At 41.1% G+C, this 26001-nt stretch overlaps 1 protein-coding gene across 1 annotated transcript; it reads right to left on the bottom strand.

Moving 5' to 3' along the window:
- Window positions 1–1045: 1045 nt before the first annotated feature.
- Window positions 1046–24824, bottom strand: ccna2 (cyclin A2). The gene is made up of 8 exons (XM_078540088.1): window positions 24257–24824; window positions 22504–22738; window positions 15206–15318; window positions 12247–12470; window positions 11119–11323; window positions 10548–10661; window positions 3440–3573; window positions 1046–2338 (listed from the first exon to the last, which is right to left on the bottom strand). Exons 1-8 carry the CDS (start codon window positions 24452–24454, stop codon window positions 2275–2277), a joined length of 1287 nt encoding a protein of 428 aa, XP_078396214.1. The 5' UTR covers window positions 24455–24824; the 3' UTR covers window positions 1046–2274.
- Window positions 24825–26001: the final 1177 nt, after the last annotated feature.

Genomic DNA, 26001 nt, shown 5'->3' with positions numbered 1-26001 from the left:
CAGTCTTTGGGATGTACAGCCTACAAACCTAGCATCACACTGACAGATGTTCTGCCCATCACACAAATGTGTAATGTAGTAGATGAATTTCAGTGCCAGTGTAATGCTAGGTACAGGCCATTCGTCCCATAGACTGGCAGATTATATCAAGCAACATGTCCCAGGTGCTGCACACGACTGGCATGGTACAAACCATACCCAACCAGCCCTTGCCTGCAAAACTCAAAACAATGTCCAACATTAGATGTGATTCAGCGATTGGAATCACGCAACATTTGCAAAATAATCCTCGGTGTGCTAAGAATTATGCTGATAACCAATTTTAAGATAGTCAGTCAGGTTTGCAGTGCGGTGCATGTGTGTGTACTGGAAGCTACATATATTCATACACAGGACCCTGTTCTTTGCAGGAAGAACGAATATGTACACACATTGCACCCATTTCAGCTAAACAAAATAAGTGACAGCCATTTGCTGATTCATTCCTCAGAGCAATGCCATGACCAGTCAGGGTCAAGCTGCCTGGTTTAAATTTTAAACAATGTTTGGCAGTTAACTGTCAGTCACCATCACTGGTGCATTCTCCATGGCAATGCCACTTGCCAACCAATCAGCACTTTCTTCACATGCAGTATAAATTATTTTCCTCTTATATTATTTTCTTGAAGTGTCCTGATGAGTGCAAGACAAAGCTTAGACATCTCTTTTTTCAGCAATACTCAAGTTCTGTATTACCAAACAACTATTTACCAAATTTAATTGCATCTGTCCCTTTCACCAATGTCCTTAAGTTTGCTACAATCCTGCTCACTAGTTACTATATTTCCCAAGTTTTGCATTATCCACAAACTTTGTAACTGTACACTTTCACCAAGGTTCAGGTCATTTACATACACAAGAGAAGCAATTTGCATGGCCTCAAAAAAACCCCACCAAATTGTAACAATTGAAAATGACGAAGTGTTGAAGCACTTAAGATAAATTCTCATCAGGTTAAGTAATATTTCAAAAATACTAGATCTGATATTCATACTCAAGCACAACATTTGATCTAATGCATGTTTATTTGTAAATTTGTTACATGTTCCATAATTTACATTGGAAGCCATTCAAATAGACATGGTAACGGGCTTGATTTTTCCCTGCCTAGTTCTGCTGTGGTTTTCAGGCACAAAATGAGATGGTTTACAAGTTTAGTGCAACCAAAAGGAGAGTTGAGGATTCACCTAAAAAACGCACAAGTCAGTGTTCATGTATTGATTGTCCAATTATAAATGAAAAATTCCTTTTCCTGCCATGTGCCCCATCCAAAAAGGCCAATAGGTTAAGCTTCAAAAGAGATGAGTGAAGAAAATGTGAGAAAGATGAAAAGTTGATGCAATGTTGAGCATATTCACTTTCCTTATTCAAAATAAAAAGACAGCCAAATTTCTGATAAAGGCAGTTTTCTAACCAAGAACAGGGTCCTTACGAACCACAAAACATTTACCTATTCATGTCTGATAGTACTTCAAGAACTTTAGTCCCAATTGACAAGCAACAAGGAAATGGCATCAATGGAATTGGAATCAATGGAATTGGACATCATAAGCTAAAGTAGCTAATCCTCAACTAGAGTATGCCAAATGCTTGGTTTAACTATATTGTGAGGATTGTTTTTTGACATAATATTGAGCATATCCCAACAGGCCTAGATTGCAGTCATTATAATCCACATTTGGAAGCTTTTCCCACTCAAATAGTAGAGGCACTGGTATTTACCATACCAAATTAGTGCACTGGGTCAGACTGGCCATATTTAACCCACTTGGCATTTTTAATTAACATCTTTGTTCAACTAACATCGCTTGAAAGAAGCCAGTCAGGATTATTCAAAAATCATACATTGGCATTCTTACAAGATACCTAATATTCTACTTGCGATAAAAAAATTGTCCGCACATAGTTTCCCAAGTGAATTAACAAAACTTATCCTATTGGTTAATTTGGGCTTGGTTATTTTAGCTCTAAATATAAAAGTTGTATACAATGGGATTGCACATAGGTTCATAATTCATAAAAATGTACAAGTAAACATACTTCAACTGTTGCTTGTAATATCCCACAAAAGTCAGCAAATTACTATTGGTGTAGATTGCAGTTATCCAGTGCTAGAAGTTGTAGTGGCAAGTTGGTCAAAGTCCACATTTTGCTTCAAAAATACTGAGCTGTACAAAAATAGTTTTCAGGTTCTACAAATGTTTGCAATATATACACTAAACAAGGTGGATAGCATCACTGTTTTAAAAGCAGCAGGTTCAACGAGAGTGGTGGGTCAATGGTCGACACACAATGATACCTGCAAGAGAAAACTCATTATAAAAATGGGACAAATGACTATTTTTCCCCTTACAATTAGTGGAAACACATGAAGCTCAACCCAGCTAGCAAAGGTAGAGTGCAATGAGAAGTTTTATTTGTTCAATGGTCCTGCCATTTATTCACATACAAGGTATATTTCATGTTAGCAATAAATGTGTGCACGTGTGGTATTGTAAGAACAGTCAGTAATTAAAAAGAAATAACTTAAAAAGTCATGGCAGATTCAAGTTCTTGATAAAGGATCCCAGTTGAGGCTGTATCTTCATCTAAACTGCCTCTCAAAACAGAGATATAGTAAAATGTCAGAGTTAAATTTGACCCAAGTGGCAGAAGGTGAACAGATTCAACAAGGACACCTCGACTAAAGCATCACAATTTTTTTTATATGCAGTACACCGTATTTCTCTGAAGCATCAACACAAGTCATACCAAGCCCATTAGCAGCAAAATTCTGCTACATAATTCTTAAACCTTCAGGTGCAAGAAAGTGTACACAGTAACGTTATTTCCACCACAAACTTATTTATAAACTGCTTCATCCTTCTTTCATGGCAGCCTGAAGAATCCAAAAGGAGACAGATGTTTGGGGCTTTTACTTAAGAACTGGTATACATTATGAAACATGCAATCTGACTCAGTTTGAGCATGACAAAATACAGCTTCTACAGGTTTGTATAGCAGGAAGTGGTGCTCAAGAGTCCAGATTCTTGCAGGGCTTTGTTTCTGTTTTGACATAAGTAGGACACTGTCAACTTTCTAGTCTATCCTGGTTATGTTATACCCCAAAATAGTCCCCTTTATGAAACAATTATACTGCATTTTTCTTTACACCCATCTCAAATCTCACTGCTTTAAGAATTGGCCTTATGCAAAGAAAGCTAAAGACATTTAGTGAAGTTCAGTGTGTAACAAGCAAGGTGACAGTTAAGGTGAGTCATGAAAGTATTTCTTATGAAGAAGATAAGTTACACTTGCACATCCTATACATGTAGCAAGTAAGAGGCTAAACAAAATTTAAATTCCCAATCGTCTTATTTCCTTCCTCGTTGATCAAATTGCCAGTTAATACCATACTTACTTAGAGCTCTTGTATTTCTCCCGCACTGCTTGCTGTGCGTGTTCGGATGCTTTGAGGTAGTTTTGGTAAAGATCTGTCACACAAGGCATTAAGCTTTCTAAGACATATCCTGTCAATTGAGCTAATGATCTAGGCTGTAAAGATAAAGAAAATGCAATTGAAATTACTGCAAGCACCAAAACAATAGCAACTGGCAAGCAGCAAGTCTAAAATCACAGGTCAAAAACAAGAAACCAGCAATTTAGCTCTAAATTTCAAAAGTTTTGGTTTTCCCAATAAAGACGAAGTAAATAGCATAACACAGGTGGATCCCAAGCATCTATAGGGACTCCTATTTCCAGGAGTTTCCTTAGTGCTTATAAGAGGAAACACTTCTGCCTGCGTCTCAGAGGCAAGTGATGGATTGGACCACAACAGGGCTCCCTAAGCTGTTGTTCATATTGCAAGTTGATTAAAAAAATACTCTACAAAAGGTATATGTGGGTCAAAAGTACAACCACCAAAAGAGGGAACAAGCCTGGATCCTTGAATACTTGCATTTTTTCAAGAAAAGTCCTCTTGCTCAGGTCACTTGTATCATTGGCAAGTTTAGGATGAGTGTGAATTTGGGCAATCCTCCCCTCCAAGAGCAGACTTGAATGTGGATATCAGGCAGCCAGACCAGAGATGCACCTGCACCCACATGCCCCATGGAAATATGTGCCACACAAACTCCAGCAATGCCAATGCTTTATTTTGAGGGAGGGGGGCACCAACCACAATCATGACCCAAAAAATTTCAGGGCCCTAGATTTTGCAGTGGAGGATTCATCCAATTAATTGGAATTCCGCAAATGCACTGCAAACTTCATGCTTCAAGAAGTAGTACAAAACAGAAAACCCTGCAAGTTTAATGGTTATACTGGTGGGTGTACTTAATACCAGCTTTCAATAACTGATAGAATTCCATGGGTTTAAGTTAATAGATTGTCAAAGAGTCATACGTCACAGGAGGCCATTCAGCCCACGAGTTCATGCCAGCTCTCCTAGGAGCAATCTGGTCAGTCCCACCCCTCCGCTCACGCCCCATAGCCCTGCAAGTTTATTTCTTTTAAGTGCCCATCCAATTTCAAGTAATTACAGGCCAGTTAGTTTATCATCTGTCATGGGAAAATCTACAAGTAAAAATAATTAGAAGCAGTCAATATGAAAAGATATTGTCGAACAAACCTAAGGTAGCAGGAAATACACTGGATACAAGAATGTGGATCATCAAAAAGTATTTGATAAAGCAACCAGAGAAAATCAAGGCTCATGAAATTAGGGAGAAGGTGCCAAATTGGATTTTAAAAATGATTAGAATGAATGAAATAGATTAAGAGTTATGGGCAGTTTCTCAGTGGTTAACACCAGGGGTATCTGCCTGGAATCATTCCTCTTTATTGTCTGCAATGCTGACATGAGGTCAGAGTGTTGTATCCTAAGTTACAGATATTAAAATAGGATATACAATAAATAGTCCCAATGACAAAACGATGCAAGGGGATCTTGATAAAACAATGGAAAAGACAAAAAAGTGGTAGATTGAATTCAATGTCAGTAAATGTGAGGCAGTACATTTTTGTTTAAAAATGCTGGGTTATTTAAGAGAGTAGAAAGATTGAGGATTTATAAGCTCATTAGACCTTAAATGCTGCATCTCAAGAAGATATGGTTGTTAAAAAGCTTGTAGAATAATGGGTTTTATGGCAAGTGGTATAGAATATTAAAATCAAGATGTAATGGTGAATCTCTAAAGCTTTAGTAAGACCACTGTTAGAGTAAAGCTTGAAATTTTGGCCTCCATACTATCGAAAAAATGCAGATTAATTATTGTTGTCTGGTATGAGGAAATAAGGCAAAGAAAGACTTCAAAAATTTGGACAGCTTTCACTAAAGATAAGTTCATGAGATTTGATAGGGATGATTTAAATCATGAAGCAATGAGGCAGAGTAGAAACATATGAATAAAGGTTAGCACTAGGTGTTTAAAAAAGTTTTTTTTGAAGTAGGGCTGCAAGGGTGTGGTTTGCAGATGCCTCATTGGCAAAGACTAGATTAAATATGCAGCTGAAGGAGGATAAAAAGATATGGATACTCAGTATATCCATGGATCAGGACTACTGCTGTTGTGGAAGATAAAACTTTGCGAAGTCAGGGAGAAGGTAAATGTGTAAGGTAAGCGGGAAGGAGGGGGGTGTGGGGGTGCCACATGGGTATGTGGTGGTCAGTGGGGGATGGTGTGGCCAGTGGGGAGATGTTACGTCAGGTTACGTCAACAGGTTTGCTTGTATTGTCATTTCTACAAGCATGAGAAGTTTGGAGCCAAACACTTTTCATGGAACCCAATCCAAAAATTGTTCGACCAGTCACTTGAGCAGGCACTGCTCAGTGGCACTATGGGCATGCAGGTTCAAGTCCCACTCTAGAGACTTGAGCACAAAAGCTAGACCGGTATTTCACTGCAATACTGAAGAAACTTTCAATGTCGGAGGTGCTGTCTTTCAAATGAGAAGTTAAATTGATGCTCCCACAACATTTTATCATGAGCGCTCTCCTGATGTCATGGCCAACATTTATCCTTTAACCAATACCAGTAAAACACTTGGTCATTTACATCTTGCTGATTGTCAGGGTCTTGTGTATAAACTGGCTACCACATTTCTGTACTCCTTGTACAATTGCTTCACAACTCATTCTGAAGTTAGCTCCTCCAGGTGGATCCTTCTATCTCTCAAATCAGCAAAAGTGAATAAAGCCCTTCTAAATAAAAACAAACCAAGCACTGGGATTCAATTTTAGGAAAAGAGAATTGAAAGCCAGAGACATTATGTTAAACTTGTGTCAAACCTTGGATTAGGTTACACTCAAAAGACTGTGCACATTAAGAGAGAGGCACTGATGGAGGAGCAAAGAGAATTTACAAGGAGAGGATTCTCTCTCGAAAAGTTGATTGGTTGGAGTTCTCTTCTCTAGAAAAGGGTGACCAGTAGAGAAACAGTTTCCACTTGTGGGAGACCCCAAAAATTAGAAGGCATAAGAACAAAATAGTGACCAATACAGAATTCAGGAGAAATATATTTATGCAAAAGGAGTGGCAAGAATGTGAAATTTGCTACCACAAGTAGTGGTTAGACAAATAGCATAGGTGCATTAGGGGGAAGGTAGATAAACACAAGGGAGAAAGGAATAGAGGATATGCTTAAAAAGGTTGAGAGGGGGGCAGGAGTTGTTTTTTGTAGAACATAAATATCAGCTTAGACCAATTGGGCCGAATGGCCAGTTTCTGTGCTGTGGACTATGACTTCATGTGAGTGCAGTTCATTTCAAGGGGTAAGGGTATCAAATTACTGTAGTTTGCAATGCATTACTGTTGATACCCTAAAGCACCTGATTCATGTGAAGTTATGGGTGCTGGACATGCTTAGTCTGTCCCACTTAGCACAGTGAACGATGTTTGCATGGTGGAAATGATACTTTCTTTAATGGCCACCCTTATCATTGCCATGCAGGGCAGGAATATTCTCAGCAACCTATTTGCTGCAGATCAAGTAGGTTGTCTCCTTCACAAGACATAGGCGCAGTCTGGCAGTTTACAGTCAATGGTGATGTGCCAAACTACTTTGAGGATTATATAAATCCTCAAAAAGTACTTTATGCACACGCTTCCCTTAAGGCTTCCTATGAGGTGGTGCTGAATACAGAGGGGCACTGATTCTGTTCTTTTAGGGATGCGCTGTAGATTGTGATCAGTGGTTTCCTTGAAAAAAATTGACCTAAAGCTATAGAAGTTCATTAGATTATCGGAGGTAACAATCATGGGGAGATAGTGGTGTAGTGGCAATGTCACTGAACTCGTAAACCAGAGGACCAGGCAAATGTCCTAGGGATATGAGTTAAATCTGGTGGAATTTAAATTCCATTAATATGCCTGCAATTGAAGGCTGGTCTCAGAAATGGTGACCATGGAACTATTGTTGTAAAAACCCGTCTGGTTCACTAAAGTCCTTAAATGAGGGAAATCTGCTGTCCTTACTTGGTCTGGTCTACATTTAACTCCAGATCTACATCAATGTAGTTGACTCTTAACTATCCTCTGAAATGGCCACTCAACCAAACCACTCAGTACAAGGGCAATTAGGAATAGGCAACAGATGCCCAGTGACACCCACAAAAGAACAAAAAAAGCAGACATGAGCATAACAAAAGAGATACTGCAGCAAGTAGCATTGTGGTTATGTTACTGGACTATAAATCCAATGATCTGGAGGCACGAGTTCAAATCCTACCAAAGCAGCTCTGGAATATAAATTTGAAATAAAAATCAGCATCAATAATGGGGTAATGGATTATTGTAAGAACCCATCTTGTCCTAAAGGGAAGGAAATCTGCCATCATTATCTGATCTGGTCTGTATGTGATTCCTGATCCAGAGATATTATTGGCTCTCAACTGCCCTCCGACATGGCCTGGTAAGCCACTCAGTTGTATCAAACTGGCACACACAAAAAAAACGACTAATTCAGAAAAAAAAGACAAATCATCCAGCATCAACCACGATGAAGGCAAAGTCCTCCTCACAAAACACCCGGGGACTTGTGCCACAATTGGGAGAGCTACCCCACAGGTTTGTCACACAGAGCCTGTCAGTCACACTCCAGAACATACCTTCCAGCCAACATCCCAAACTCCTCTCATTATTCCTTATCTCCATCCAATATACCAATTTCTTTTTTGGCAAGCATGAGCAATTGTTTAATGGTGTGTCCATTTAGAAAATTGTGCTGTCATGGTCACATATCTGTGGTAACGTCGAGCCAGCTTGTGCATGGGAACTTGTCGCCGTGCAGTTTAGAGGACTTATTGGTCCTATCCTACTGCCGAGCTGTAGCACAATGGTAAACTATAGGGAGCAGCCCTTGGAGACCTCAACATTAGCTCCAGACCTCAAAGTTCTGTGACATCAGGTTAACCATGGGCAAAAACACCTATGATTACCACCTCCCTCATCAGATGAGTCTGTATTTCATGTTAAACACCACTTGGAAGAAGCACCAGGGATAGCAGGGAACAGAATGCACTCTGGGTTAAGGATTTCAACCTTCATCTCAAGGCTCAGAACACCACTGAATATTTTTTTAAAGCGGGGTTAGATCGACTCCCTTGTTAGTCAAGAATCTAAGTTATAAGGGCTGGACAGGAAAGTAGTTGAGACCACAATCAGATCAACAATGATATTATCAAATGGCAAAGCAGGCTTGAGGGGCCTACTCCTGCTCCTAATTCATATTTTTGTTTGTATGTTCCTATGCCACCAACTTAGCTGACAAAGTCCTGAAGGACATGGTTGCCAGACCGTGTTGATGGTGAGAATCAACAGGAAGAAAGAAGCTACTTGACCTCATCCTCAATCTACTTGTCACAGGCACATCCATTTGAGACAATGCATTGGTAGGGGTAACCAATTTTCCCTCTATGGCATATGAAGTCTCTATGCAGGCTGTGCACATGTCAACCATTTCCAAGTTACCACACGTGCAGCCGCTCCAGGGGCCACAGATTCCACCTCCAAAATAAAAGGGGGTACAATGATAACCACAACATCCTTGTAGAGATGGAATCCTGCCCCCAGAACACAATGCATCATAATGTGTGGCACTAACACCCTAGTAAATGGAATGGATTCAGAAAAAAATCTGGCTGCTCAAAACTGGCAACCACGAGGTGTTTTGGGCTAACAGCAACACAACTGTATTTCACCATAATCTAAACCATATGCTGCAACATATCCCTCACTATTACCATCAATCCAGAGTACCATGCCCAGTTCAACAAGGAGAGAGAAAAAGAAGAGGAGCACTAGTTGTACTTAAAAATGAGACGCCAATCTGGTAAAGCCACAAACAGGATTACAAGCATGCCAAACCAGCAATAGCTGCATGCTATAGCCAAAGCTAAGCGATCCCACAACACCAACTGTTGGGTAAACCATATGTAATCGTGCCACACTGTTTTAATTAGTTCATGGACTGTGGGTGTCACTAACAAAATTGGCCATCCTTAATTGCCTTCGAGGTGGTCATGAACTGCCTCTTCAAACGTGCCGATCGTTGTGATGTAGGTACACCCATAGTACTGTTGGGTAGAAAGGTCAGGATTTTGATCCAACAACAGTAAAGTAACGGCAACATATTTTCAAATTATGACTGCTACCTTTGTTCTTCAAGATGATAGAGTTCCCAGATTTGGAAGGTGCTGTTAATGGAGCCTTGGTGAGTTGCTGCAGTGCATCCTGTAGGAGTGCCAATCAAGAAGGTAGCCTGGTCTTGGGTGGGGTTGAGCTTCTTGTGTTGTTGGAGCTGCACTCATCCAAGAAAGTGTGGATTATTCCATCACACGTCTGACTTGTGCCATGTAAATGGCGGACACCACTTTGGGGAGTTTAGGGGCGCTTTACTCACTGGAATTCCCTGCATCTGACCCATTCTTGTAGCCACAGTATTTAAATGATTGGTTCAGTTAAGTAACTCATCAATGATGACCCCAGGGATGTTGATGGAGGGGTTTCTGTGATGGCAATGCCAACAAATGGTCACGGGGAGAGCCTTAGACTCTCTTCTTGGAGATGGCCTCTTCTGCCACACAAGTGTCAGGCAATGTTACTTGCGACTGGACTTAGAGAGATTTAGAGATAGGGAGAGGTGTGACCTGGAAGGAATTTGAAATGATGGGTGTGAATTTTTTTTTAAAACGCTTGTTTAACTAGGAGCCAATGTAGGTCAGTGAACGCGGGATTTGATGCAGTCAGAACACAGGCAGCAGAGTTTTGGATGACCTCCTGTTTATGGAAGGTAGAACCTAGGGGACCAGCCATGTGTGCATTGGCAAAGTCTAGCAGTAACAAAGCCCAATCTTCACCAGGTAAGTGGATTGGAAATCAAGAGAAAATTTGAGAAACATAACAATTGCCAAAAATATCAAGGGTTAAAGGCCTAAATAGCAAATCCCAAGAGTTTTTCTATAGTTAACCACAAATGGTATAGTTCTGTACAAAGGCATTGAGAATTTGCAATAGCCACTCATAACTCACCCAGCTAGTTCGTGATATTGTATAGTTGGCCAAACAAAAGGCAGATGCAGCAAGGACAGAAGGTAGATATTTCAGGAATGTTTCAGAATCAATCAAACTGAGTTCTGCCAGGTACTGTCAAGGGAAGAGAGATATCTTCTAGTCAAAAAAGCAATAAATAGGAGCAAAAGCAGGCCATATACAGCACCTTGAGCCTGTTTCAACATCCTTTAAGATTACAATTGAACTTCAACAGCAATTCCACTTTCTCAGCCTATTCCGTATCTCTCCCCCACCTCCGATTTCCTTAATGCCCAAAAATTTATTCGCATCAGTCTCGAATATATTGAATGACTGAGCATTCACAGCACACTGGGGTACAGAATTTCACAACTCGAGTGAAGAAATTTCTCCTCCCCAGCAGCTTATTCACTGAACCACTATTAGTGAAATTCAAGATTCAACAGGAGTACAAATGTGCCCTTCAAAACTTGGAGGTAACTTATAGTTACAAATTTCATTAGAAAAACTATACCTGGTTTGGTGGAACCTGGAGACAGGTCACATACAAGGGAACCCACATAATACTCACCATGGATAAGCTCTCAACTTTACTGCTGGCTTTCTCACGCCCAACATATTGATTAAGGAATTGGTTTATTGTTGGTGCTGCCAAGTCAAACGACAAAACTTTAAGAATGAGATGTTCCATCCGTAGAACCTGCTTCTTTGTGTAGGTGTCATCAGTTATGTATACAAATTCAACAACCTCAGGGGGATATATCTCTTCAAATTTTCTGCAAGAAACAAGGTCTGTAAGCATGCTTTAAGTAATAACATTGGCAGTTTATCTCAAGTTTGATCAGCAAGAATATCTTATCAAAATAAGATTGCAATTAGTCAACTTTAGTACAACATTAATTCTATTCTCCACCCACATCCAAAATGACTTTGGATGGCTAGGGGCAGATACGCATTAATATGTTATTGAACAGATAGAAAGAATACAGTATAGAAGATCATTGAGTTCATCATGTCTATGCCAACTCTTTGAAAGAGCTGTCCAATTTAGTCCTATCATTTTTCTCATAAGCCTGATTTTTTTTCTTCAAGTAATGTCCAATTACCTTTGAAGTTTCCATGAAATCTAATTCCACTATCCTTTCAGGTAGTGCACTCTGGATCTTAAGAACCCATCTTGTTTTTTAATCCTTTACCTTGCTCCTGAAATTCTGCCTATGTCACTGGTTCCCAAAATGAACCATAACTTAGTTGTTCCCCTTCCTTTTGCGGAATCTCCTGCACAGAGTGATATATGGTCAGGAAAAGTCACACGTTCAACTCCAAATCAATGCTGATTTGCTGCGTTCAGTCAGAGTAGTAGTTTGGTACTAACATTAACTTCGATATTCACATTAGGTTGCAAACATTAGGTCAATTTATGATTAGTGCTGTTGACTAAACCCCTTTTTCCAAATCTTTGGCCCTAAATTCAGACTGGATAAAATATCGAACAGGAAATGAAAGCAAAAATGGTACAAAGTTGTCTAGGCTTTGAGGACCAGGGAGCCAAGGTTAGGGAACTGCAAATGGCTCACAATTAGGTACCTCATGACAGATGAAGAAAAGCCCAAAGCGACATCACTGAATTGAAAGCAAAAACAGAAAGCTGGAAATTTTAAGTAATTAAACTAAGCTAATCAGTGAGGCTCATACTTACGATGCCAACAGCATGGCAGCAGTTCCTACAAGCTGGAGTTTCCCTCGGAGGACTGACATGGATGACAAGAATCTGTCAATGTAGTTTACAGCGAGATACAATGTTTCATTCTGCAATTTGTATTCTTCACCAACTTCCACCAGCCAATCAACAAGGATAGCCCTCATACTGTTGGTTATATCAGGCTGTTTCTTCATGTACCCTGCTTTGGGTCTGCATTTCAGCTAATTGGCAAGAAAAAAAAATGCAAGATATCAGTTTCCCAGAAATCTGATCTATCCAAGACCACCACTGGTCCAAGCTTATTTTTCCCCATTGAACAGTAAATTCAGCAAAGCAAGAGGCAAATCATGAATGCTAGTAGACCAATATATAATAAACCAATTGTCAGCATAGCAACCCTTTTACATAGTTATGATGAGTTAGTGCAATCCATGCTGCCATACTGCTCAACATTAATTCTGCAAGATCTGTTGTTACCTTAGGCTGGTATCTCATTTTTGGGTATGGTAGTATAGGTGGTTATGTTACTGGACTAGTTGTCCAGAGGACTAGACAAATGATCCCAGGACAAATTCAAATCTGACCATGCCAACTAAGGAATTGAAATTTATCAGAATGTTTGCAGCATAGGAGGCATCCATTTGGCCCATTGTGTCTATGCAGACTCTGCAAGAGTAACTGCTCATCTCACTCCCTCACCCTTTCCCCATAGCCCTGCATGTTTCTCTTCAAGTGCTTATCCAATTCCTATTTGAAAGCTATGGTTGAATCTACCTTCGTCACAGAGTGCATTCCAGATCCTAAGCGCTTGCTGAATAAAAATATTTCTTATCTTGCCATTGGTTAATTTGCCACTCACCTTATGTAGGTGTCTTCTGGTTCTCAATTGTTCCATAGAGAAACTGTTCCGCTCTATCTACTATAGACCCTTTAAGATTTTGAGTACGTCTATCAAATCTTCTTTCAACCTTCTCCTCTCCAGGAGAGCAATACAAGTTTCTCATCTCTCCACATAACTGAAGTTCCTCATCCCTGGAACCATGTTCCTAAATCTTACCTACACCCTCAATAAATCCTTCACATCCTTAAAAGTGTAGTGCCCAAAATTAAATAATATTTCAGCTGAGGTCAAATCAATGTTCTATAAAGGTTTATTGTAACCTCCTTGCTTTTGTACTCTGTGCACCTATTCATAAAACCCAGGATCCTGTTTGCCTTTTTAACCACTTTCTCAACCTACTCTGCCACCTTCAACGATTTCTGCACATGTACCCCAGGTGTCTCTGCTCCAGAACATCCTTTATTTTATACTGCCTTTCCTCATTCTTCTTCCCAAAACATATCACTTTGCACTTCTCTACATCAACTTCCAATTGCCGTGTGTTTTGCCCATTCAACCAGCCTGATCATTTCCTTGACACCTATTACTATCCTGCTCACACTTCTAAATCCTGTGTTTTGTGTCATCTGCAAATTTTGAAATTATGCCCTGTACGCCCTAGGCCATTACTATATAAAGAAAAGCAGTTGTCCTGGGACAACCCCTGAGAAATTCCACTGTATATCTTCCGCCAATCAAAAAAAAACTATTCACCACTACTGTTTCTTGTCACTCAGCCAACTTTGTATCCATGCTGCCATTGCTCCTTTTATTCCATGGGGTTAAATTTTGCTGGCAAGCCTATTATGGCACTTTATTAAATGCCTCTGGGAAGTTCATGTACACCACATCAACTACATTACCCATATCAGCTCTCAAAACATAATTACATCAATTAAACATGATTTGCCTTTAACAAATTGGTGCTGAATTTCCTCAAATAATCCGCATTGGCAAAATGACTTAATTTTATCCCAAATAATTGTTTCTTAAAGCTTTTCAGCCTTCAAATTTAAGTGGGTTAGCCTGTGGCTGCTGGATTTATCCTTACACCCTTTTTTGAACAAGGGTGTAATATTTGCAATTCTCCAATCTTTTGGCACAACTCTTGCACCCAGAGGTCTGAAGATTATAGTCACTGCCTCTGCAATTTCCTCAAACGCATCTGATCCAGTTCTGGTAACTCATCAGCTTTAAGCACAGCCAACCTTTCTAATGTCACCTCATCAATTTTTAGCTCATCCAGTGTCTCGCCAACCTCCTCTTTCACCATGATTTTGGCAGCATCTTCTTCCTCGGTAAGGAAGTAGTACTCATTTGGTACTTCAACCACGCTCTGCCTTCACGTGCAAATTCCCTTATTGGTCCGAAAATCAGCCCCAGCCCTCCACTTACTACCCTTTTATTGTTTATTTGGCTACAGAAGACTTTTGGATTCCCTTGTACGTTGGCTGCCAGTCTCTTCTCACACTCTGCCTCTCATTTCCTTTTTTAAAACTTATCTAAACTTTCTATGTTCAGCCTGGTTCTAACTTGTATTATCAACCAGATCTTAAATGGATTAAATTATCTAAAAAAATTAAAAACCAGGAATGAAAAGAAACAAGTAATGGTGACCATGAAACTGTCAAATTGCAAGGAAAAAAACCATTTGGCTCACTATTGTCCTATATGGGTTAAAAACAGTTTAATCTATTAAACAAAACAAAAATGCAGTACATGTTGTACTTGCATCTCTGCCTGCAGAGAGAGAGAGAGAGAGAGGAGAGAGAAACCTGTACAGTTAAGGTCCCGGATTCGATCACTGTTTTATGAATTAGCAATGTTAGAGACACACTGAAAACTTGGCTGGAAAGTTTCACATTGTTGATCAACCTACCAATACAGTCAAAGCTCACATGAGAAATGGTCATTTGGGTAAGGTATCAAAGAGTTTGCAACACAAATCCAGTACCAAAAAGGAATAGCAAAATAAACTTCATGCTTACATGAGAGTCAACATATTTGCAGACATATTGTGGGTTCAAAACATCCAAAAACTGAAGCGCTAAGATAGATATGCCCAGGGTTCTTTACCTCCATTTCTCTAAGGTACTTGTGAATATCGTCTGCATATTCAGGTAAAGCATTAGCATTTACTCGCTTTTCTTCATCTGAAGATATTGACATGTCCAGCACCATCGGGGAATCTTTAAAAAAAGAGACAAAGCTGATTAGGCTCCTACTCTAACCAAAGTTATTTCCATGACTATATAGTGAATTAACATGATGTCCATCCTACTTATAAATATCAACTGCTTTTACACAAAGATACTTTGTGCAAACTGTAAGAAATTACAAACTTTTTCAGCTAGGCATTTCACTCCATATAGTTAACAGTTTTTATAGTCTTTGGCATTAAAGTCAAAGGAATAGGAAGTTAAGTGAAACTTGGGAGCAGCATCTCAGGATGTGAACATTCAGTTTGCATCAGCAGTGCTAATGCCACGAATGCATTAAGGCCAGTATTGTACACCATTCCTTTGACTAACTTTACTGTTCAGTAAGTGGTTTGGGTGAAATGAGCCAAAACAGACTAAGATTTCTTTTTTGTATCTTTACTGATATGCAGAATTTGCTCCACAGGGACGAGTGTGTTGCAATGTTGGTTGCTGTTTGAACTGCTGCTAGCACTTGCATTGCACTACCTGTACAATCAGAAGCCAGGGTCACTGGAACACAAAACAAGCTGCCCCCCTCCACCCCCAATTCTGCTCCTGTAATGAGTTTGCTCCTTTACCCAACAACCGCAAATTAGAAAAAGGCAGAGGGGAAATAATTAAAGTTTGATTCCCAAACTAGTAACAGAAGCAGCTGAAATCTGTTGCCGGGGTGGGGGGGGGGAATGGTGCAAAGGAATTAAATGACTACCTTCAGTCAGCATGCACTATCACTACATTTTCCCCTAGATTCAACAGTGTCAAAAAGATAGCAAGCTGCAGTCACAATGTCATTAGCACTTTTGAGCAAGGCAGTCACAATACTGTGGCAGGGTGGAAACCAAGTTAGTCAAATGCAAACAGAGGAAGTGGCAAGCTTGAAACAAAAGGGTGGCTCTACCTCACCACCACCTCTCCGCTCTTTCACTGTTACCATGTCAGACTGCTTGTCTGACATTCCAGTAAACTGAAATTCCCTCTATTTAAATATTGAAAAGGTCAAAGCCATTGCCTTTGGTCCCTGCTATATACTTTGTTTCTTAGCTACCGGCTCCATCGCTCACCCTGGCAACCATCCAAGGCTGAACTAGACTGTTCCGAACCTTGGATCGCACATCTGTGCCATCATCAGCACTGCCCATTTCCACCTCTATAACCCTAACCCTTCCCTCAGTTCATCAGCTGCTAACCTTATATTCCTGCTTTTGTTGCCTCGAGACTGACTATTCCAACAAACTCCTGGCCTGCCTCCCATATTCTATTTTCCGTAAACTTGAGGTCATCCAAACTTCAGCTCTCCATGTCCAAGTCCCATTCACCCATCAGCCCTATACTCATTGATCTACATTGACTCCTGTTTAAACACACAGATTTTAAAATTCTCACCCTTGCTTTCAAATCCTCCTATGTCCTCACCCCTTGCTACGTCTAATCTCCTCCAGCCCCACAAGCCTCCAAGATATCTGTACTCCTCCAATTCCAGCCAATCAAACAACCCTGATTTTAAGCGCTCCACCATTGCAGGTGCTCAGCTGTGGCTCAGTTCACAGCACCCTCGCCTTTGAATCAGAGGGTTGTGGGTTCATGTCCCACTCCCGGAAACCAAGAACTGTGATTGTACTCGAAAAAGTTGCAATCTGTGACTGTTGATAACTTGAAAGAGTTTCAGCTGCGAAGGCCCAAAATTCAAATTCCTTTCCCAAACCTCTCAGCACTTCTTTAAGGCTCTTCTTAAATCTTCTGGCTGAGTTTTTGGCCAACTACCCTAATATTGCATTACGTGGCTTGGTGTAAAAGTGTTCCTTTAGAACTGTTTTGTGAAGAGGCTTGGGACATGTTATGGTAAAGGCACTGTATTAAAATGCCAACCCTTAAGCACAGCCTCAGATCATTTCTGCTATCCCAAGCAAACAGAAAATCTTTGTTGTGATATATTTAGAGAAAAAGATTTGCAAGAATATCTGAAACAAGCTTAACATACAAACTTACAAACAAAGAGCAGGAGTAAGCCAATCGGCCCCTTACGCCTGCTCCGCCATTTATTAAGATCATGGCTGATCTGATAGAAACTTCAAATCTGCATCCAGTCTACCTCGATAAACAATCACTCCCTTGCTTACCAAGAATCTATCCAGCTCTGCCTTAAAATATTCAAAGACTCTGCTTCCACCACCTTTTCAGGAAGTGTTCCAAAGGCTCACGACCCTCAGAAAATGCCTTATCTCCATTTTAAATGGGAAACCCCTTATTTTTAAATATTGACCCCTAGTTTTAGATTCTCCCACAAGGAAACATTGTCTCCACATCCACGCTGTTGAGACCCCTCAGGATCTTTTATGTTTCAATCAAGTCACCTCTTACTCTCCTAAACTCCAGCGGATACAAGCCTAGCCTGTCCAACCTTTCCTCATAAGACAACCTGCCCATTCCAGGTATTAGTCTGGTAAACCTTTTCTGAATTGTTTCCAATGCATTTACATCTTTCCTTAAATAAGGTGACCAATACTGTACACGGTACTCCAAATATGGTCTCAACAGTGCTCAGTATAACTGAAGCATAATCTCCCTACTTTTGTATTCAATTCCCCTTGCAATAAATGATAACATTCTATTAGCTTTCCTAATTACTTGCTGTACCTGCATACTCGCCTTTTGCAATTCATGCACTAAGACACCCAGATCCCTCTGCATCTCAGAGCTCTGCATTATCTCATCATATCTCACCATTTAGATAATATGCTTCTCTTTTATCCTTCAAGCCAAAATGGACAATTTCATTTTTTCCCACATTATACTCCATTTGCCAGATCTTTGCCCACTCACTTAACCTATATCTTTTTGTAACCTCCTTTCATCCTCTTCACAACTAACTTTCCTATCCATTTGTGTGTCAGCAAATTTGGCAACCATCCCATCCACCCCTTCATCCAAGTCATTTACACAAATTGTAAACAGTTGAGCTTCCCAGCACTGATCCCTGTGGCACACCACGCGTTACATCCCGCCAACCAGAAAATGACCCATTTATGTCTTCTCTCTGCTTTCCGTTAGCCAGCCTATCTTCTATCCATGCCAATGTGTTACCCTCATACCATGAGCTTTTATTTTACGCAATAACCTTTGATATGGCACTTTATCAAACGCCTTCTGGAAATCTAGGTACAGTACATCCACCAGTTCCCCTTTATCCACAGCACATTACCTAGAACCATAGAAAAGTTATGGTGCAGAAAGAGGCCATTCAGCCTGTGCCAGCCAGAAAAAGATAAAAAGAAACTAGACACTCAATTTAATCCCACTTTCCAGAACCTGGTCCGTAGCCTTGCAGGTTACAGCACTTCAGATGCGGATCCAAGTACTTTCTAAATGAGTTGAGCGTTTCAGCCTCAACCAATTTAGGCAGCGGATTCCAGGCACCCATCACCCCCTGGGTGAAAAATTTTTCCTCATGTTACTTCCTCAAAGAACTCCAATAAATTGGTTAAATATGATTTCCCTTTCACAAAGCCATGTTGACTCTGCCTGATTACCTTGAACTTATCCAAGTGTCCTGCTACAGCTTCTTCAATAGTAGCTTATAACATCTTCCCTATGACTGATGTTAAGCTAACTAGCCTGTAATTTCCTACTTTGTCTCCCTCCCTTTATGAATAATGGAGTTAGATTTGCTACTTTCCAATCTAAATGGGACCTTCCCTGAATCTAGGGAGTTTTGGAGAATTAAAACCAATGCTCACTAGCCACCTCTTTTAAGACCCTAGGATGAAGTCCATCAGGACACGGGCACTTATCAACCCACAGCTCCAACAATTTACTCAGTGCCACTTCTCTAGTGACTGTAATTTTCCTGAGTTCCTTCCTTCCATTTCCTGATTCATAGCTGGTTCTGCAATGTTACTTGTATCCTCTATAGTGAAAACTGATGCAAAATACTTGCTCAATTCGCCTGCCATTTCCTTGTTTCCCATTATCATTTCTCCAGACTCACTTTCTATAGGACCAACGCGCACTTTAACATTTTTTTTTTAATGTTTATAGAAAATTTTACTATCTATCTCTTTTTATATTTCTGGCTAGCTTTCTCTCGTACTTTAATTTTCCCTTCCTTATTAATCTTTTAGTCATCCTTATATTCTGCCTAATCTTCTGGCCTTCCACCTATCTTTGTACAAATATATACTTTTTCTTTAAGTTTGATACTATTTTTAACCTTTCTAGTTAACCACAGATGGTGCTTCTGTCCCTTGGACTTTTCATTACTCGTTGGGATGTATCTATTCTGTGTATTCTGAAATAGCCCCTTAAATGTTTGCCATTGCATCTCTATTGACCTATCCTTTAACCTAAGTTGACAATTCACTTTAGCCAGCTCTGCTTTCATGTCCTCATAACTGCCCTTATTTAAGTTTAAAAACAAACAAACAGTTTCAGACCCACTCCTCCCTCCCTCAAACTGAATGTAAAATTCAGTCGTGTTATCGTCGCTGCTACCATGGGGTGCCTTCACTATGAGGTTAATTAATCTCATCTCATTGCATAATACCAGGTCTGGTATAACCTGCTCTCTGGTTGGCCCCAGAATATGCTGTTCCAAGAAACTATCCCGGAAACATTTTATGAACTCTTCTTCTAGGCTATCTTTGCCCATCTGGCTTTTCCAGTCTATATGTAGATTAAGATCTCCCATGATTACTGCCTAGCCTCTCTGACTAGCTCCCATTATTTCTTCCTTTATGCTCCATCCTACCATGTGCTTACTATTAGGGGGCCTGTACACAACTCCCATAAGTGAATTCTTGCCTTTACCATTTCTCATCTCTACCCAAACCGTTTCCACATCCTGGTTTCCTGAACTAAGATCATCCCTCTCTATTGTGCTAATACCATCATTAACAAACAGAGAACACCCCTCCACCTTTTCCTCACTTTCTGTCCTTCCTAAATGTTAAAGTAGAGATTTTGACATAAAACTAGAAATGAAGTAGAAACCAGCTTAAGGAGTAAACTTGATCGAGTGACATCTAGGAAAGAAGTCGTGTTAAAGTGCCCCAAAGTGCTATAACTATAGCAGTTTTTAAATTTAGAAAAAAAACCTGGATTCAAATATCTCAACGTATATTGATGATACTGAACTAGGAAAAGCAGTCAAATCTGATGAAACAGTAAAGGGCCTACAAAGATGAAATAAAAATATGTAATTTCATCTATTATGCCCATTCAGTACACCAAGGTCTTGCATGTGAACAAACCAAAATTGGTCAAAAATTCTGAATATACCCAGTCACTGGGGCAAAATAGAACAGCAAACAGAATGGCAAACTATATTGATAAATCAAGGGGTCATAAGAGCACATAGAGTTTGTTTCCGGTTTTGGTCACGCAGACCCAAGCGAACCTTGTATCCTGGAGGTGCTGCAGACAGTTACGAGACTAATACTCTACAATTAAAAGGGTAAAGACATGAGAAACCACTGCATCAATTTGTGGTCCTCAGACTAAACACATCTTAGGACCAACAGCTGAGGTGGAGAAACACAATTAGGTTTCTCATTCTCTGATTCCTATCCAAAAGGCACAGACTACAAAGCATACCAAGGAGCCAGCTTGGATGTGGTGATGTCAGTGGTCAAACAGTATACTAGCACTAATTTTCTAGCTTTCACATGAAGGGTCAAACTATCAGAGTATTACAAGCATATTGGACATGTACCCTAGCATGAGTCACTATCTTATAAAAGGAAGAGAAAGGCAAAGATTGGAAGAATTTTTTCTCCTATTTTGATTAAAGTGAATACAGCATCAAAGAAAACTCAAGATTTCAGAGCTGGTGCTTCATGCTCTAAATAGTCCATAGATGCACACCTTGTTACTTTTGCCCCACTGCTTTAAGATGCTGCAAACTCTCACTACGGAGTTTAGCTTAAATTCTTTCATAGGATGCGAGCATCACTGGCAAGGCCAGCATTTGCTGCCCATCAGGTGGCACTGGTGAGTGAGCTGCCTTCTAGAATCACTGCAGTCCATCTGGTGTAGGTACACCCACAGTGATTGTTAGGAAGTTCCAGGATTTTGACTCAGCAATAGTTAAAAAAACAGCATTATAGTTCCAAGTCAGGATGGTGCATGACTCGGAGGGGAACTTGATATTCCCAAGTCTCTGCCATCCTGGTTCTTCTAGGTGGTAGAGGCTGCCTGTTTGGAGGATGCTGTCAAAGGGGGTTTGGCTAGCTGCTGCAGTGCATCTTGTGAATGTTACACACTGTTGCAACTGTGTATTGGTGGTGGAGGGAGTGAATGTTTAAGGTGGTGGATGGGTTACCAATCGAGCAGGCTGCCTTCTCCTGGATGATGTCAAGCTTCTTGAGTGTTTAGTGTTGCTGCACTCATCCAGGCAAGTGGGGAACATTCCATCACAATCCTGCATTGCACCCTTGTATGTGATGGACAGGCTTTGGGGAGTCAGGAGTTACATCTATTCTTGCAGCCTCTATTTATATGATTGGTCCAGTTCAGTTTCTGATCAATGGTAACACCCACCCACCCCAGAAATGTTGATGGCAGGGGATTTCATAATGGTAAAGCCATTGAATGTCATGGGGAGATGGTAAGATTCTCTCCTGTTGGAGATGGTCATTGCCTGGTACTTGTGTGGCACAAATGTTACTTGCCACTTATCAGCCCAAGCCTGAATGTTATGTTATCCAGGTTGTACTGCATATGGGCAAGGGCTGATTCAATATGAGTAGTCATGAATAGTACTGAACACTGTGCCATCATCAGCGAACATTCCCACTTTTGACCTTAATGGAAGGAAGGTCATTGATGAAGCAGCTGAAGATGGTTGCGCCTAGGATATTATCCTGAGGAACTCCTAGAACAACAACCTAGGGTGGAGATGACTGGCCTCCAGCACCCACAACCATCTTACTTTGTGCTAGATATGACTCCAACAAGTAAGGGGCTTCCCCCACCATAATTCCCATGAATTTCAATTCATTACAGCTCTTTGGTACCACGACTGGACAAATGCTGCCTTTACGTCAAGGGCACTCACTCTCAATGTAGAAGACAACATTCGGCAATATAACAGATGGATTGTGATGTCAGATTAAAAATACGAGTTGCAAAAAAAGTCAAAGTGTAAATTCTGATATAACCAGACCATGCAAAACTTACCAAAACTAACATTTGCAGCACACTCAATGGTAGCCAAAGGCTTGCAATTTCCAAGTGACAGTACAGTTGAATTTAGTGTCAGACTTGCAGCATTTCCTGCATTACTGCTTGTACTTCGCCGTGAAGCACCATCAGGCTCATCTACGTGGATAGTGAATGATGGTTTTGTTGGTGCTTTTCCTGCTGGTAATGGACCAGAGTTTTCATTGCTGCAGATAAATCCTGATGTTGAAACCTGTATGTACAGTGTAGACACATGAAATTATCAGAGTGCAGATTTTTGCCTGAAGAACATAACTTTTATTCGTGACAGGATTAGAGAAACAATAGACTTTGTCCATAAAATGATTGAATTGGGTCCAAATGTGACAGCACAACCTTATTTTTATATTTAAAAACATAACATTTAAAAAATGTTTGCATTAACTCTATGGATTCTGAAATGGACTCAGAGGGAGAAAAAAAATCACAAGTTTTCTGCTGTTAGTACATAACTGAAAACAAAACGAAGACAAATTAGGATCCATGTGACACCTACCTCACCCAAACATTTCCAACACCTCGATTTGGTTTACTTGGGCGAAATATGGGGGGCTGATATTGCCCTTGGAAATGTTCTGATACAAGTTATCACCTTGCTGAGGTGAAATGCAGAATTAGCAATCACTTACAAATTTAGGATTGCAAAAACATGAAATAGATGTAACTAGGGTGCAGGTGAGGAGGGAAGGCCATGGTACAGGCCCTAAGTCTTGGTACTATACTCATTCTTCTTTGCTGATGTTGTCCTGTTTGTATTTTGCAGGCCTGGAAGCTTGCAAATGATATATTTACCACAGCTGCTGCATTTGTGAATACATTTTAATGCTTGGCTTCCAAGGATTCCAGTCATAGAAGACAAAAGCTTGCATAGTCCCACAATAGGCTATAGAAAACCTCATCAATGGCAACTAAGATCAATTATTCCTGCACTTCCTGCAGCCACCATAAATTCATGAGGTATCCCCCACATGCATAAAAGGTCATCAAGTTTTAGTAACGTCAGTTGGAAGGAACGCATCAATTTAAAATACTACCCAAGCTATATAGAAGAATACTTGGTTTTCCTATAATTTGTCTATTTTATTGCTAGCGTGCCCATTCCAGTGGGATCGTTGGTTCACAAATTCATTCCTGTCGGAGCCACGGAATCCCAGCCAACCACGTTAGCATTCAGTAACGATTTCCCAACATCTGATGGTCCTGGGGAACAGAGAGCGATTTGAATTTTCAGCCCTAGACTTTACTATGGAGCTCTTTGGATGTTCCAAAAAAGTGAAACTACTAGAGTAGCAAGGTCATTTTGACTAGTGCGTTGATAGAAAATTGAAGAGCACAGTTTCTCTTTTACGGTTTACAGACATAGCAAACTCCCTTCGCTACATTTCTGCATTACATGAAAGCAAGGAATGACTGCCACAAGCATACAAGAGCACGCCTGGCTTTCTTCTTCTACAGCTCGGAAAATCACCAATTTAGAAGCTTGAATCTTCAACGTTAGCAGACGGTCAAAGTAACCGCAGGCCGTTGCAAAACGGAAACAGAATGGTGCTGGGGCAATTTGAACTTCACGCTATTCAATAATACCGCCCAGATTCTCCTTGATACATCTGAACTGGCCAGAGCCTTCCCCGCAGCGGAGAAGCCTGTGCTAGAGACCCCCAGCTTGTGCCTGCACAGACCACCCAGTGACAGCACCTGCCTCTTTACTTACGGACTTGTAATGGGGCTGTAAAGCCTGGTTGTTCTGCAGCACTCCGAGCGCCTTTCTGCCGCCCATGGGGGTGGCGGTTCTGCCGGCACTCCGCTCCCGACCTCCCGGCTCCTGGTCCTCCCAGCTGGCGGCTTTCATGCCCGAGGGCAACACGTTTTCCCAGTCCCTGGAAGCATCGTTGCGAGAAGCCCGAAACATCTCGAGCTCGGGGGATGTTAAGAAGGGAAAATAAAATCAGATTTTAAAAATAAAAATATATATATTTGTAAAAAGTAAAATACACCCGTCAGGTTAAAATCGGGATGGAGCTGAACAGGCTGGCGGCTCGGAGATGTGTATCCTCCCCTCTGGCTGAGCCTAGGCCCCCGCTGGTTGAGGAAGGAAAGGCCCTGGCTCGAGCGCTCCACCGGCCAGGTCCCGCCCTGTAATTCGTCCCCCACCCCCGCCGGCCGCCTAACGCCAGGCTGCGTGAGCCGGTCGGTGGGCGGGCAGTTGTTCCCCTCCCCCCCACACACGGGTGGACTGGGGCAGTTTGCTCTGTAACTCTTGACCTCCACCTCGCACTGTCCCTTACGTCACCAGCGGCGAACGGTTAAAACCCATTCAGTTCAAGTGTCCCGCGTCAATTGAATTCAGCCAATGGCCGCTCGGCGCGCGCACGTCGGGTTCCGTTTCAGATTTGAATTTTTTTCCTGCGCCTTGTTATTCGCGCGGTCGCGGGTTGTCAATCAAAGCAAGAAAGAAATGGGCGGCACCAGCAAGGAGGAAAAGAGCTTGCGTGGGGGGTTCAAAACAGTGAGTTTTTGTCTTCGTGGAGGAAGAGCGAATGATGTCAACATTAGGATTAACACTACCAGCAAAACTGAAATAAAAACAAAAAACTACTGCGGATGCTGGAAATCCAAAACAAAAACAGAATTACCTGGAAAAACTCAGCAGGCCTGGCAGCATCTGCGGAGAAGAAAAGAGTTGACGTTTCGAGTCCTCACGACCCTTCAACAGAACTGAGTTTAGTTAGGAGAGGGATGAAATATAAGATGGTTTAAGGGGGGGGAGAGAAGTTGAGGGGGGGGTTGGTTGTAGGGACAAGCAAGCAGTGATAGGAGCAGATAATCAAAAGATGTCACAGACAAAAGGAACAAAGAGGTGTTGAAGGTGGTGATATTATCTAAGAGAATGTGCTAATTAAGAATGGATGGCAGGACACTCAAGGTACAGCTCTAGTGGGGATGGGGTGGAAAGACTGACAAGTTATTAGTTGTAGATTTAAAAATAATGGAAATAGGTGGGAAAAGAAAAATCTATATAAATTATTGAAAAAAACAAAAGGGAGGGGGAAGAAACGGGGTGGGGGTGGGGATGGGGGGAGGGAGTTTAAGATCTAAAGTTGTTGTATTCAATATTCAGTCCGGAAGGCTGTAAAGTGCCTAGTCGGAAGATGAGGTGCTGTTTCTCCAGTTTGCATTGGGCTTCACTGGAACAATGCAGCAAGCCAAGGACAGACATGTGGGCAAGAGAGCGGGGTGGAGTGTTAAAATGGCAAGCGACAGGGAGGTTTGGGTCTTTCTTGCGGACAGACCGCAGGTGTTCTGCAAAGCGGTCGCCCAGTTTGCATTTGGTCTCTCCAATGTAGAGGAGACCGCATTGGGAGCAACGAATGCAGTAGACTAAGTTAGGGGAAATGCAAGTGAAATGCTGCTTCACTTGAAAGGAGTGTTTGGGCCCTTAGACGGTGAGGAGAGAGG

This window comes from Cetorhinus maximus, chromosome 1 (genome assembly GCF_964194155.1).
Source record: "Cetorhinus maximus chromosome 1, sCetMax3.hap1.1, whole genome shotgun sequence".
Classification (NCBI taxonomy): domain Eukaryota; kingdom Metazoa; phylum Chordata; class Chondrichthyes; order Lamniformes; family Cetorhinidae; genus Cetorhinus; species Cetorhinus maximus.
The sequence above is the reverse complement of the archived record's forward strand: the minus strand, read 5'-3'. Positions and strand labels throughout refer to the sequence as shown.

Coding starts and splice junctions, on each gene's coding strand:
- ccna2 (XM_078540088.1), bottom strand. CDS start 24,454: ATGTTTCGGGCTTCTCGCAACGATGCTTCCAGGGACTGGGAAAACGTG. Junction 15,319..22,503: donor TGCTGCAAATGTTAGTTTTG/GTAAGTTTTGCA, acceptor CTTTTTTTAAAG/ATTCCCCGATGGTGCTGGAC. Junction 10,662..11,118: donor AAGTTGAGAGCTTATCCATG/GTGAGTATTATG, acceptor TTCCCTTGACAG/TACCTGGCAGAACTCAGTTT.